The sequence below is a fragment of the Gopherus evgoodei genome, chromosome 1, assembly GCF_007399415.2.
Source record: "Gopherus evgoodei ecotype Sinaloan lineage chromosome 1, rGopEvg1_v1.p, whole genome shotgun sequence".
Classification (NCBI taxonomy): domain Eukaryota; kingdom Metazoa; phylum Chordata; order Testudines; family Testudinidae; genus Gopherus; species Gopherus evgoodei.
Genome location: NC_044322.1, coordinates 319405738 through 319420420, shown reverse-complemented (window position 1 = coordinate 319420420; position 14683 = coordinate 319405738). Strand labels below are relative to the sequence as shown.

At 39.9% G+C, this 14683-nt stretch overlaps 1 protein-coding gene across 7 annotated transcripts in view; it reads right to left on the bottom strand.

Moving 5' to 3' along the window:
• MET (MET proto-oncogene, receptor tyrosine kinase) overlaps positions 1-14683 on the bottom strand; it is a 160073-nt gene that overhangs the window by 86818 nt on the left and 58572 nt on the right. For all 7 annotated transcript variants that reach the window (XM_030549065.1, XM_030549062.1, XM_030549068.1 and 4 more), the window contains one exon: positions 4298-5512. In XM_030549065.1, coding sequence (XP_030404925.1) covers positions 4298-5497 — 1200 coding nt within the window. In that variant the 5' untranslated portion in view covers positions 5498-5512. The remainder of the gene's footprint in view (positions 1-4297; positions 5513-14683) is intronic.

Sequence of the window (14683 nt, the reverse complement as noted above, 5' to 3'; positions counted from 1 at the left end):
CCACTTTTAATTCTGATTCAAAGCTGATTCTAATTGCTCTGTTATTCCCATTGAAATCAATGTCAAAACTGGAGCAGATCCTCATCTGGTGTACACTGTCGTATCTCCATTGACTTAAACGGGGCTATGACAATTTATGCCAGCTGTGGATCTGCCCCCCTCCCCCAACTTTTATGGGCTGGGTCTTGTATGAGCTTTTCTGAAAGACAGGGAAAACTGGAGCCAGTTTTGATTCATGTTTTGTAAAAGCTAACAAGTTTTTACAACCAAAACCAGTTTTGTAAACCAAACCAAGGTAAACTGAAGCATTTTAATTCAAAACACTCAAATTAGGGAAGGAAGGGTAGAGGGAAAATTTCAGATAATTTGTTCTGGTTTGGGCCCATTTCTAGCTTCAGCTGCTTCACACCAAACAACAAAAGCACCAAGGAATAGTCATTCAAAGGGTTAACAGAAACAAAGGCAATGTGGTCTTGCAACTCTGTCTGCTAATATGATTTGTCCTTTACCTATCAGCCTTTGACAGTAAATGATCAAATATTATAGGATTGCCTTGAAAACAGTGCCAAAGACACAGCATTTGGTTTGGATGTTGCTAACATGACACTTCTGTGACTGCGGTATTGTTTGAACTCTCTTATTACTTAATCCTGTAGAAGTCAGTACATTTTCTCTTGCATCAGAGGACTGTGGTTTGCATCTCTCATAACATTAAAGAGAGACATCATTTTGGCTAAATTACACAAAATAATATTCTGATTCACCAAAATAAGCTATGACAAATTGTCATAGTTTACAGAAAGTTTTATATCAAGTGAAAGGTGACCTACAAAGGGAAAAGTTGGGTTGTGGCCTTTTAAACTTCTCTATGACGCATAAAGAATGCCTGAAAAGTGCTCTTGTTTGATCAGTTTTAAAAAGGAAATTTTTTCTCTGCTTGTTTTTTACATTAGAAATTTACATCCTTCTAGACTGGAAAAATATGTGAAATGGTGATATTACAAGAGTCAAAAAAATGAAAGCTGAGTAATTGACAGAGAAGAGATTTTCAGCCAGTCTGTTTAAAACGCTTTGATTTTAGTTTGTTTTTATAATCTCCTATTGAACTTCAGTGATTAAAGAACACTCCAGATAAAGGAAACCGTGAGATAAATATTCAAACTCCCAATCTCTTCAGTTAAGGTGTTGATGTTCACAGTAAACATCCCTAAAACCACCCAGAGGTTCTCCAGCAAAATCTGAGATCTGACATTCTTGATATTTCTAAGATTAAAAGAAAAGAAAAAAAATACATTTACTTCCCTCCCAAAATCAAACCAAAACCTTTTATGTCTTCTTTATACATCATAATGAAGCAATGAAAGGGCACACTCCCAGTTTTTAAAAATCCTTTGCCAATCACCTACCCCTTCAATCCAGGGCCAAGAAAGCTCACAATAGATATTTAAGCCTTCCAATGAGTTCACTACCAAAAAAGGAATGTCAATCTTGACAACCTTGATATTTCCATGGTAAAAAACTATCAGAAGTACATTCAAGCCTTCTTTATACAAAATAAAGGCACACAAAAGGCACAGACCCATTTTCCTCCCTTTGAAGCAATCCTTTATCAATGTTATATAGCTGAAATAAGAGCAGAAATCTGCAATTCTGATGGCATTTCTTGGAAACGTACAACTGTAATAAACCCTCTATAGCCATAATACATTCAGCTCAGATATGCAAAACAGTGGCAGAGCGTAGAAAGCATTTTGAAGCAGGAAAAAAATTCTTAGTGTGTGACAACTCACAGATTATTCTATCAATATATTAAAGGGACATTTTGCAGTGAAAAGAACATCTTATTAAAGAGATTTGGCTGGGTAACAGGAGAATGAGATAAGTTAAAGGACAAAAGGATCCTAAACTCCCCCCCCCACACACACAAATACTGAGAACAAGGAAAAAAACTATTTTCAGAGAATAAAAATGGATACTCAGAGTGAAACACAAAATGAAAAACAAAGGAATATTAAGGTCTAAGAAAAGACGAGGACAAGGCACTAGAAAAAGATAATAGAAGCTACTATATTAAGAATTTTCTAAACTGTATTTATTTTCCTGAGAATTAGAAAGAAAAAGAGTAAAATATAGTGTGTGACATGTTCACAGTGCCAGCAGTATCTCAGCTCAGCTCTGGGAATCTCTAGCAAGGAATCTTCCACTGAAGGCTGAAGAATCATAATGGAGTCTATTTAGAGATTATTCTACCCCAGTGGTTCCCAAACTTTAACAACCTGTGAACCCCTTTCACTAAAATGTCAAGTCTCACAAACCTCCTCCTAAAAATGAATATTTGCAGGGATTTTCTTCTTTACCTGAGAATAAATGACAAAAGCAGTGATCTTGGAAATATAACATTTGTTTTTATGATATGCTTATTACACAATAATTTATTATTATTTATCATTACAGTATTTTTATTACATTATGAAAATGGCAACACTCTTCCAAGATCTCACTTTCACTGCTTGTATCACTTTAATTAAGCCTGTTATAAGACAAGGCTCCTATGTTTCATCAAGGAGTATCAGATGTGAAACAGCAAGAAGGTATTTAAGAAGCCAACTCAAAGAGTTCCTCCTACACAAACATTCAGGTCTTGAGCAGTCCAGGCAAACAACGCACATTACAACAAAGTTTAAACTTGTTCTTCATAATAATTTTAAAAACAATACTAGCAGCCTATTTAATTTTAAAAACAGGAAAAATATCCACCTCCCTTTCCATTTCTTATAAGGAGTCTTGAAATTTAAATCTCCTCAGTGTGACAGATATGCTTGCTTTGATCTGCTTAGCTCTTAAAGTCCAGGGACTGCTGGCCCCGTACTGCCTGGGGTCCCTCGGGACAGCTCTGTCCACCATTAGGTAATTTTTTCCCAAAGAACCCCATGTAACATTTCATGAACCCCAGTTTGGGAACCACTGTTCTAGCCCAATGGCTATGCCACTCTCCACGGTGGAGCGTGCGGTGATAGATTCGCCCAGTGTGACCTTCACCCCATCCTGGCGCTGAATGCCTAACACCCGTTGCCATCGGGAGGGACAGCACAAAGCCTGTAAGTCTCAGGTCCTTAACAGAATGTGTTACAAATATGTTTACATTTTAAATATTTTGTTTGTAAAATCCTTCTTGTCCAGTCCTAAATACAGGATTCCATATTTCCACTGACATCACCAGAGACCACGTAATAGAGAGGTAGGAGGAGTTTTTCTTTTGTTTCCTCTTCGTTGTTCCAATTGTTTGGGATGCCACCAGCACCATCGGGGAAACCCTCAATATGTAGCAGATTTGTGAAAGCACAGATGTAAAGATATGGAACCCTTCATTATCTGAATTCAGGTTGCATCTTTTGGTAGACAACATTTACCACAGAAAAACCCTCTTACCCAGATTCCCATTTATCTAATAAACCCTACATTGCACTCAGAAAAAGTGAGCTTCCAGGTTACTTCTTTAGGACCCAATCCTTCACAGAGAAATTTGCAGAGACAAGAGCACATTTGCTTAGTCCTCACTGCAGGACTGGGACTGCATTTGGGTAGGGTGAGATTCAGATAGCTTTTTTTCACAGTAAATAGCATCTCACTCCACAAAAAATCCCATTGATTGAATTAATTAAACTGACTTCAGCGGGACTGCTTGTGTATGAAACATGAGTAAGGGTACCACAGTCTGTCCCTTAATGATTTATATTATGAAACAGATTTTTTTCTTAAAAAAAAACAAAAACAAAAACAAAAAACCACCAGACCTTTATTTCACCTTTAACATTCTCTATGACTTTTAGTTTTAGGGGACTCAATGCACAAGGGGACTGATAGTAGTGAATCCTTTTTAATGGCAGCAGGAAATCTAATTCCCTCATTGTTCCATCTATGGTCTAATAGATCCTTAGAAACAAAAGAACACAAAACCAGAAAACAAATTAATTGTTTTTAAAAGAGTTTTTTCAGTCCCTTTAATATTTTATTTTATCTCCTTAAGCCCCTCATTGACTCCTCCAGTAGATTTACTGTAATTGCTTCTTGCAAAGATGAATCATTGGCAAAGCTGACCGGAACTAGTGCTAATCATTGCTTATTTAAATGGACAAGTCAAATAACCTGTAAATGATTAGGGGCCTCAGCCAGCAATGACTTGCATCTCACTAGTGCAATCAATGGGACAATCACACAGTAATGGAGTAGTCAATGTGAGTAACGGGTAGCGGGATCCAGTACCAAATTTATATGTGACAAAGTAATTTTCACTTACCCTTTTCAAACAGTATTTGCTATCTTTCCCATAAAAGTGCTGAAGACATTTCATGTTTTGCTTGTCTACAATCTTGTTGAAGAATTCATTGATTGTTCGGACAGAGACTGCACAGACAGCAGATCTATTTGTTGGTTCTGAAGAGTCTGGCTTGCTTTGTGCAAAGACACCATACAGAATGTCATCGTTCACGCTAAGCCCCATTTCATGGGCCAGAACTGCACCTGGCTTACTGACATACGCAGCCTGCAGAACATTAAATATCTCATTTCGAATTGACCTCTTTCTCCGTTTTTCAGTGAAAATGCACTCAAGAGGCATCTCCATGTAAGAGCGCAACTCAGAATCAAAAGAGCAGAAACGGATGATTCTTGTGTGAAAAGCCTGGGAGTCAAGAGATTCACGCTGGACTGTTAGGAAGTAGACAAAGTGGTCATTTTCAAATGCATGGACATACTTAATGGGATAAGAGTCCCTGAACTGTGGGAGAATGTCCATATAAGAATGATCTGTGAGAAACTCAAAACCATCCTGGGTTTCTTTTAACCTTCTAACCGACACTGAATGTAGTGCATGCTGTGGTTGAAATGAAGACTTGACAGTATTCCCAACAAAAAAGTTTACAAATCTGTCCTTTTCGGTCACCAAAACTTTGGTTCCTAAAGTGCTTACAACACAGTCAGGGCAGCTGTCTGACTCACCATCCCTCTGCTTTGAGTACATGCAGTGCACCGCACTTTCTATGTCTGCAGGGTTGTCAGGGTGAATGATGTGACGTTGACATACACCTCGAGTTACACTACCACAGCTGATGAGCTGATCATCATAGTACGTTTCTAGGAGCAGAGCCATGTTGACATTATCCTTCCAAAAACTATTGGATAAATTGGCTTTCTCGTTGCAATCTTCACATGGTGCACAATCAGGATTCTCCAGCACGGGTCCAGTCTTGTACACAGAAATATTCTGGAGATTTTCATTTAAGACATAGATCTTGTTGACTGCTCCGATATAGATATGATGCTTATATAAAACTATATTCTGTATTGGCGTTTCTGTGATAAAATGAGGAAGATGATAATTGATGCTCACATTCATCTCTGACTTTATAGCTGCTTCTTTACATTGTCCACTGGTCCTTTGCACCAAAGAAAACAGGAATACAGTAATCCCAGAAGTAAACACAGCAACAGTCTTCATTGTTATAGATTTAACCTGTCAAAATATATTGAAATAGTGTTTATATTTCATATAGTATAGCTTCAGTTTATCTATTATCAAAGCTCTGCTTCTATGCTGAATGTATATTAGCAATTCTAATCCATCTTGAGAAAAACTTGCAGTTTTGTCCTGTGTCCTGTTCTGAAACTGTTGCCATTATGTCTAATGGATACATATCTCAAACCTCCCAGTACACTTCCCAGCAGCAATGGATTTTGAAAGACCACTGGTGCATTGTGGGGAGCTGATAATATCAGCTATTCTAATTTCACATTGATGCTAAAACAGTTTAGACTGAAATGGCTTAGATCAACCCAGTCCTTAAATACTCTGAAAGCAATTCTCATCAGAGCAGTTCTTGAAACACATATAAAGTGGCTGGAGAACCTTGTGTGGAAGAGAGATGTTCTGCAACATCTAGGGGTTGGAGTGATTTTTAGTACAGCTGGTCAAAAAAAAAAATCACAAAAAATGTTGACGTTTGCATTTAAGTGGACTCATTTTGTTCTTTGCTCAGTGTTTCACAATGTGTTTATCAACATCATTATTGAAATGGTTAATTAAATCTTTCACTACCAGAAAACCATTCTGTTTTCCCCTGCAAATTCCATAAAAGGCAAAAAATGTTTTGTCTGAAAAGAATTCAACCAGTTCTAGTTCTTGTAATGGTCATTTTCTCTCATATAGACAAGACATTATAATATATCCTTAAAACATTTTATGTATTTTGTGGTTCTTGACATGTACAAGTTTAATTTTAGGCCCTGTACCACAGCAATAAGTCACTTGGGAGAACCTTCAGAAGATACAGGCAAAGCACTGTATTGTAAACAAAGAGAGATCAAATGAATTAGAGCCATGAAGTGATGAAATCAACAAACGTAGCACATTTCTTTCTTACTTATCTTCCCCATTTATTTGATGTGGCCTTAAAAATCAAAAGCCCATGACTGGTGTGATATTTAAAACTCTCTCATTTGACCAAGTACATGAATTGTGGTTGCTGTGTATTTTGGTCAAGAGTCTACATTATATCATAAATCATACCAGATATTGTTCTCTTAATATCTTGCCACAATTGCTAAGCTCAATTTGGCTTCCTTATGGAGAAAGCAATTATACTTTCTAAAAGAAATATGATTACATGCTGATTAGAAGATTTTACAGAAAAAATTGCTTATATTTGGCTATAGTTAAACAATTGTTTCTGATAGACAAATGCTCACAATAAATACATACTTGAAAATACAAAATATAATAAACAGGAGTTCTGTATTGATTTTTTTTAAAAGCAAAATGTTGGCTAAAATGACAGAATTTTACAAGTCATCAAAAATTTTATATAACAAATATATAATTTTTATATTTTCATTAGATTGGTTTAAACCAAACACAAATAATTCTGCTGTATTCTTCCTTTATTTCAACGTATATCGCATTCTTTCTGTGGCTTACATCATTAGTCTATACACTTAGTGTTTGCAAACTAGAGAATTGTCCCCTGTCCAAAAACCTCTCAACGGTCTGTCAAGAATCATGATCAAGAATGGAGAAAAAAATCAAAGATTATCAGCAACAGTCTCTGAAAAACTGCTAGGAAAGACAATCCACTCATGGTAGTGAGTAATGAGAGTATTATTTTTTAAGCAACTGGCATTTTCTGCTATTAATTAGCAATACAGTGGCAGAATATTGAGAAGAAAAAGAATTTGATTTGGGGGGAAAAAGAGCAGGGATATTACCATTACAAAATAGTGATAATTTGATTTAATATTTAGCTGTAGTATCTACAGAGTGCTGGCTCCTGGCAGAACATATAGGCAGACAAGTTCCTTGCCCTAACGAGATCAAGTTCTAATATTGAACATGAGACAAGAATTGAGAGCTGAAAACAATAGGTTGAGAAATTGAAGGGTGGATAGATGAAAGTTACAAAAATAAAGTAAAAAAGTTACTTGATTGCTATACACTCGTCTTGTTCCAATGTATTAGACAATACACACAAAACCTTCTCCCTACCCTGTCCCCTAAAATCCCCCTACAGAATGCAGTTACCTTACCCAAACCACCCTCCTGGTCCCTCAGATATCTGAGAGGTGCAGGGAACTCCTGGAGAGGTTGTTCTGGGTGTTCAAGACCAAAAGAGCAAAATACCAGCTTTTAATGACACTGGGACCCAGAAGCTGTAAAGACATGGACTATTCTTTCCCCATGCCACACTGGTGTTCAGGTCCCAGAGGTAAAGGGAAAGCCCCAGCTGGGTCACTGTCGCCCCTTCTCCCTAGGTGTGGCAGCACTAGCTGCTACTAGCAATTATGTAGCTCCTGCCAGGAACTGGTCCTACCCTGGAAAACGTTTTGCCCAGGTGCCTTATGGTCTTGAAGAGCTGCTAATCACAGGTGCTAACTAATCTGCTTGCTGGAGTTCAAGTCCCAGGCTTGACCCTGCAGTCTGGAGCAGACAAATTCCCACTGAAGTTGATTTACAGAATCAGATCCAAGGTGCAGAGCTAAATAGCTCCCTTAATTCAGTGCAGTGCAACAGGGGGCACTAATAATATGTACCACACTCAACTCCATGAGCAAGGAAGGAAAATATGAACAATATGCAAGAACCAAACTTCATCCAGGCTTTGCAGTCTGAGAACCTCCCATCATGTTTACACTTTGTATTTGCGATATGTGCCAAGAAATCTCAGATGCCGATTCCTGCTGAGTTCCATCTATACAACCCCTAAGGTCAATACATGTATACAGTTGCAAAAGGAGATGGCTCCCCACAAACCCATACACTATGGATTTCCTGCTTCACAGTGTCTAAGAGTGGGCAGCAGAAGCAAACTGCTGTAGGCTCAACCTTGGTGAGATAGGAATGATGCTGATAGGCAGGATGCAGGATTCAGAATGCACTAACTCTTGGAGGTGTATATCTGGCATTTCAACCTTGGGGTTATATCATCTCCATTGCTGCTTTTGGATTTCAGGGAGACATTGATGGCACACAATGCCTCTTTTCTCCTAATGTTTGGCCCGGAGACTGTCACTATTCCTCCTTTGCAGATTCAGCACACGGAGCCATCTTGTTATAACCTCAGGGCTGCAAAATGCTTTACTTGGTGATACCCTTGAAAAGTATCAGCTAGTAAAAAATGCAGCAGCTCATCTCTTGAGAAGTGTGAGCACCCCAGTTCAACAAAGCACTTAAACATGTGCTTAACTTTAACTTGATTTCAGTGGGACTTTAGCACATGCTTAGGTGCTTTGCTGAATCAGTGCCAGAATACCCAGGCTATGGACTTGCTACATTTTCTCTTCTTGCTGTAGATCAAGGTATCAGTTTATACACGGGGCCGGCTCTAGGCACCAGGAGGCGGCACTCCGTCTCCTTTATGTGTTTGTTTGTTTGGGGCGCAAAAAGCTGGGAGCTGGCCCTGAGTGGAGGTGAGCTGCGGTGGTGGGGGGCACGGGGAGAGTCACAGGAAGTAACCCTGGGGGAGGGCAGAGGAACTGCTCCCCCCAGCTCACCTCGGCCTCCTCCTCCTCCAAGTGCACTGCTGCTCCGTTTCTCCCCCCTCCCTGCCAGGCAAGCCTAGGAGGGAGAGAGAGGTAGGAGGGGAAATGCAGCACTCCCAGGGGAGAAGGCGCGGCTGGGGATTTGGGGAAGGGGTTGGAATGGTGTGGAGAAGGGGCGGAGTTGAGGTGGGGCGAGGGGGGGAGGGAAAATTTTTTTGCTTGGGGCGGCAAAAAACTTGGAGCCGGCCCTGTTAATACCTTCCTGTTGCGAAGGGAAAATAACTAATCTGTTAGTTTGTATGTTGTGTTTCAGTGACCTCCCTTTGATCAGTTTATCCCCATCTGTGTCATCTGTCTAAATGAGTCTTTTAAGTTATTTGTGATGCTTCCTATTAAGCTAATTCTGTGGATAGATTCTGTCTTTTGTGAGTGGATATATTCAAAGGTCCTGTCACAATGCCCCCATTTTTCCATCCCTCAGCAGACACTAGCTCATATTACCCATGAGAAATTGGGTTTTGGTCAGCCCATGTTGCTGGCAGTGTAAGTGCTGTGGTTGATGCTTCCCATACATATTTGGTACTTGGAGTTTGTGTGCTAGTGACTAATATCCATCACTGGGAACTTGATAGCTTTTTTCCATTGACAAGCCTCATTCACATTGCGTCATCATTTGTAAGAATACAAGTGCAACACCTTTTCTTGAGGGTCATGAGGATGTTGCTTTTATTGCAGTGATATTCCAGACCAGCGCTAGTTGCTAGGTAATGTCAAGTTTGCAACATCTGAGGAAGCTAAATGCCATAGCTGTGCTTGGTTTTATGGCATTAATGTTAACATTTTTTCTTCCTTTTTAGTTTGATCACAATGCACTTCAAGAAACCTGAGAGAATGATACTGTTTAACCTACAAATCCTGGCTTTTGTATGTTATTTGGCACATCTCAATTCTCCTTGTTTTATTACCTGACAAGAAATGATAGGGGCCTGTTTGTGTCATATACAAACATAGTAATGCCCAGAAATTGGGACTGGATGACAAGGGATTGATCTCTGAAAAATTGCCCTGTTCTGTTCATTCCCTCTGAAGCTACTGTTCCTGGCCACTGTCAAGATATTGGGCTAGATGGACCATTGGTCTGACCCTATATGGCCATTCTTATGTTGTTAATAGCAAGTTTACACTAGAAAACACATTCTTAAAATAGGTCCTTTCCAGTGGGATATAGCGGAGCTGTGGTAATTCACACTTCCCTAATCTGTAAACCCTATGATTAGCACACAAAAATGATGGCTTCTTCCCATTTTTAGCTAAGATTTAATAGAGCACTACAGTTATTAATTATGAGATGTAGATCTTATCAGTTGTGTCTCACATTACTAATACACCATGATTTCTACAAAATACAATACAGAGCAGTTAATAGAGAGAACGGTGAAGTACTGTCATAACTAATCAAACCAAAACTGCACTTGGCAAATAAACTAGAGACACAGAGTCATAGAATTTACAGCCACCAGATCATTCAGTCCAACTCCCTGCACATCGAAGGCCTCCAACACCACCCAGCACCTGCACACCAACCTGAACTATCAAAATTAGACCAATTTTGTTGTCCAGAATAACAAACCCACAGGAGATTAGATGATTACATAGCACAGGCAGAGAATAGAAGAGACCCAGGTGCACTAGTGTCCAAGGCCTCTGCAATGGCAGAGAAATGATTAAGTGATATATACCCTGGCATGTGACAAAGAATGTTTTGTGCTGCAGGATTCTTGCTTTTTATATTGTTTACTCACTTGGGGAAAGCGCACTGTAACACATTAACCAGCGGAATGTTAAACATGACTTAGCTCTTAGTGGGCTCATCTTCGCTAACTTCAGTACCTTGAGTTAACTGATTGCCAATTAATTTGAGGTACAAAAGTACAGTGAGGACATGCCTGGTGCGGATAATCACAGACAGTCATATCAAGAAATGTGTTAGGTGGTTGTGGTAAGCTGCTTTCTAACAAGACACATTTTTTCAATGTAGACTTACTCTGAGGGCAAATACAGCCCATCCACCCCAACTGCAGGGAATCAGTTAGCAATGGGACTGGTTCTGTGGTAAAGTGGGAGCTGGGTAGGGTAGGTTTGTGTGTGCGCAAGCTCCATACATGGCAGAATAAACCGGATGATGGCGCAAAGGTGGGATGGGCAGAGGTAAGGCCAAGGCCGGAGGATGGGCATGCTAAATGAATCATTTTGTGTGTGTGTGTGTCTGTCTCTCTCTCTCTCTCTCGCTAGCTCAGGGGGAGTACCTTAGAGAAGTGCAGGTTTACTTCAGTCATTAGGCTGAAACAGCCTCCCTGGAATGGCTGTGGAACTTCTCCATGAACGTGGGGAAGGAGGAGGATGCTTTCCCCTTTCCCCCTGCACAGCTCCCAGCCTAAACTACTTGAATAAAACATTATGGCCTGATCCAACTCTCTGTTGACTTTAATGGGAGATAGTTTTGGACTTCACTCCTTACTTGCCAATTTTCAAAATGAAAGTTTTCAACATGTCTGAGTAATTAGTGCAAATTAGTGAGATCCCACTCTTGTCAAATAAATCTTTATTCATTTATGAAGCAAGTTTAGACTCAAGTAAAGGTAATAACGTTAAGATGTATTCTGCCACTGCTGTCTATACTGAGACTGGCATGGCATTCGCTTCAGTTTCAGATTTTGGGAACTATTTGCTTGTGATTTTTTTCATAAATAACTGATCAGCAGCAAGCAACACTGGGGTCAAGGTATCTGTAAATGTGTCTACTTTTGAGCCAGCAGAAAACCATTAACTAGTTTCTCCCTGCTTGTAGGAAGGGTTTCATTGCAAAAATTTGGGAAGGTTTTGTTTGCTGAACCTTGGTCCAACTATTGCTTATATAATTGATGTGCAAGTGTCCAGAACATTTGGTAAGCACATTTATTATATACATTGATATAAAAGTATAGGAAATCAATCAGTGTCCTGATTTATGTTAAAAATGAAATGCTAATCTGAACAATACTGGCAATATGTGCAATTACTTTCCAAGAGATGAATTCATTAGCCTGTTGGGCTGATCTGGAAGATCTTTACTGTATTCATTCTAACGTGAAAATCTAGTACAGTAGAAATCAGACAAATTTATAAACTCAGTGCATAGAATATATTGATATGCACAGTCCATTAGAAGGTCCAATATACTTTTGTAATTTACAGTGGTTTACAGTAAAAAGAGTGTTCGTTGTTTTCCCAGGTTTATTTTTAACACACACTAGAACACAAGACAATCAATTTATCCTTTGCTAGGGAGAAAGATATATTATTTTACTTGTTTAATATTAATTTACTGTAAGTATACTGCAGTGGAATACAAATTCTGGCATTTCTTTTGAAACCTCCTGTAGTGCTTAACATCCTACGGACAAGGCAAGTTTTGAATCAGTGGCACGATTTTTGTTTTTAATTGCTTCTGCTAGTGACAGACTACAATGGCAGTACAGGTGCTCTCATAATGACAGAGCTGACTGGTACATTCCAAATGAATGGAGCAGATTGATAGCGTTACATTGTTCAAAAAGGGCTAATTTGGAAATTCAGCGTTTGTTGAGATTCACTGGGACTACTCGTGTGAGGAAGTACTACTCAGTGTAAGGGTTGCAGAGCCAAACCCATAATGAGAAACGATCAGAAAGATGCTGAAAGTATTGAAAGAATAATTGAAAAACAAGACAAACACACAAGAATGGATAGTCCATATTGTTAATCTGTAATACTGCTAACATTTTCAGATGGACAGCGACTTGACAATACAGCAGTGTTTTCCACATCCGGAGGTACAAGGATATGGCTTTTCTTTTTAAAGGCGTTATTAGTTGACGACAGCAGGAAAATAGAAAATAGACTTTGAACAGCATTTATTTGGAATATACTAGTCAGTATTTGCTGAGGTTCATTATCGTAGAATTATAGAACTGGAAGGGACCTCAAGAGGTCATCTAGTCCAGTCCCCTGCACTCGTGACTAGTATTATCTAGACCAGTGTTTCCCAAACTTGGGACGCCGCTTGTATAGGGAAAACCCCTGGAGGGCTGGGCTGGTTTGTTTACCTGCTATGTCCACAGGTCCAGCTGATCGCAGCTCCCACTGGCTGCAGTTTGCTGCTCTAGGCCAATGGGAGCTGCTGGAAGCAGCGCGGGTGGAGGGACGTACTGGCCGCCGCTTCCAGCGGCTCCCATTAGCCTGGAGCAGCACACCACGGCCAGTGGGAGCTGCGACTGGCTGGACCTGCGGATGCAGCAGGTAAACAAACCGGCCTGGCCCACTAGGGGCTTTCCCTACACAAGCGGTGTCCCAAGTTTGGGAAACACTGATCTAGACCATTCCTGACAAGTGTTTGTCTAACCTGCTCTTTAAAATCTCCATGATGGGGACTCCACAATCTCCCTAGGCAATTTATTCCAGTGCTTAATCACTCTGACAGTTAGGAACTTTTTCCTAATGTCCAACCTAAACCTCCCTTGCTGTAATTTAAGCCAATTGCTTCTTGTCCTATCCTCAGAGGTTAAGAAAAACAGTTCTTCTCCCTCCTCCTTGTAATAACCTTTTACGTACTTGAAAACTGTTATGTCTTCTCTTCTCTAGACTAAACCACCCCAATTTTTTCAATCTTCCCTCACAGGTCATTTTCTAGACCTTTAATCATTTTTGTTGCTCTTAGGACTCTCTCCAATTTGTCCACATCTTTCCTGAAATGTGGCACCCAGAACTGGACACAATACTCCAGATGACACCTAATCACCATGGAGTAGAGTGGAAGAATGACTTCTCGTGTCTTGCTTACAACACTCCTGCTAAAACATTCCAGAATGATGTTTGCTTTTTTTGCAACAGCGTTACACTGTTGGCCCTTATTTAGCTTCTGGTCCATTATGACCCCCAGATTCCTTTCCACAGTACTCCTTCCTAGACAGTCATTTCCCATTTTCTATGTGCACAACTGATTGTTCCTTCCTAAGTGGAGTACTTTGCATTTGTCCTTATTGAATTTCATCCTATTTACTTCAGACCATTTCTCCAGTTTGTCCAGATCATTTTGAACTATGAGAAAAACTGTGGTGCTCTTGTAGCTCTTCACCACTAGGAGCATTGAAATTAATCCAATTCTACCACAGGCTCAAGACCTGTCTCTGTGGCAAATTATTCAGTGAGACCACACACCTAGGTCAGTGTCATTCAGTTGAAGGGTTGAAAATTGGGACCTACATCCTGAAAACTGTAATAGGAGCTTGGGGGCGGGGGGGAGGGGGCTTGAGGTCATGCTTAGTATTGGATCCATTATTGTTCAGAATACAGAGCAAGGATGGTCTTGTGGTTAAGGCCCAGGAGGGGGTGTCAAGAGATCTGGGTTCCTAATTCCTCCACAGACTTATTGCATGAACTTAGGCATGTCACTTCACCTCTGTGTGTTCCTTTTCCCTGTGTCTATAAAATAAAGATGACAATGCCTGTCTAGCCTACCTCACAGGGGTGTTACACCACACTTGAAGAAAGATGTGTAGAATCTGGAGAGAGTCCAGGGGAGAGCAACAAGAATGTGATAACAGGTTTAGAAAATGTGACCTATGAGGAAAGACTG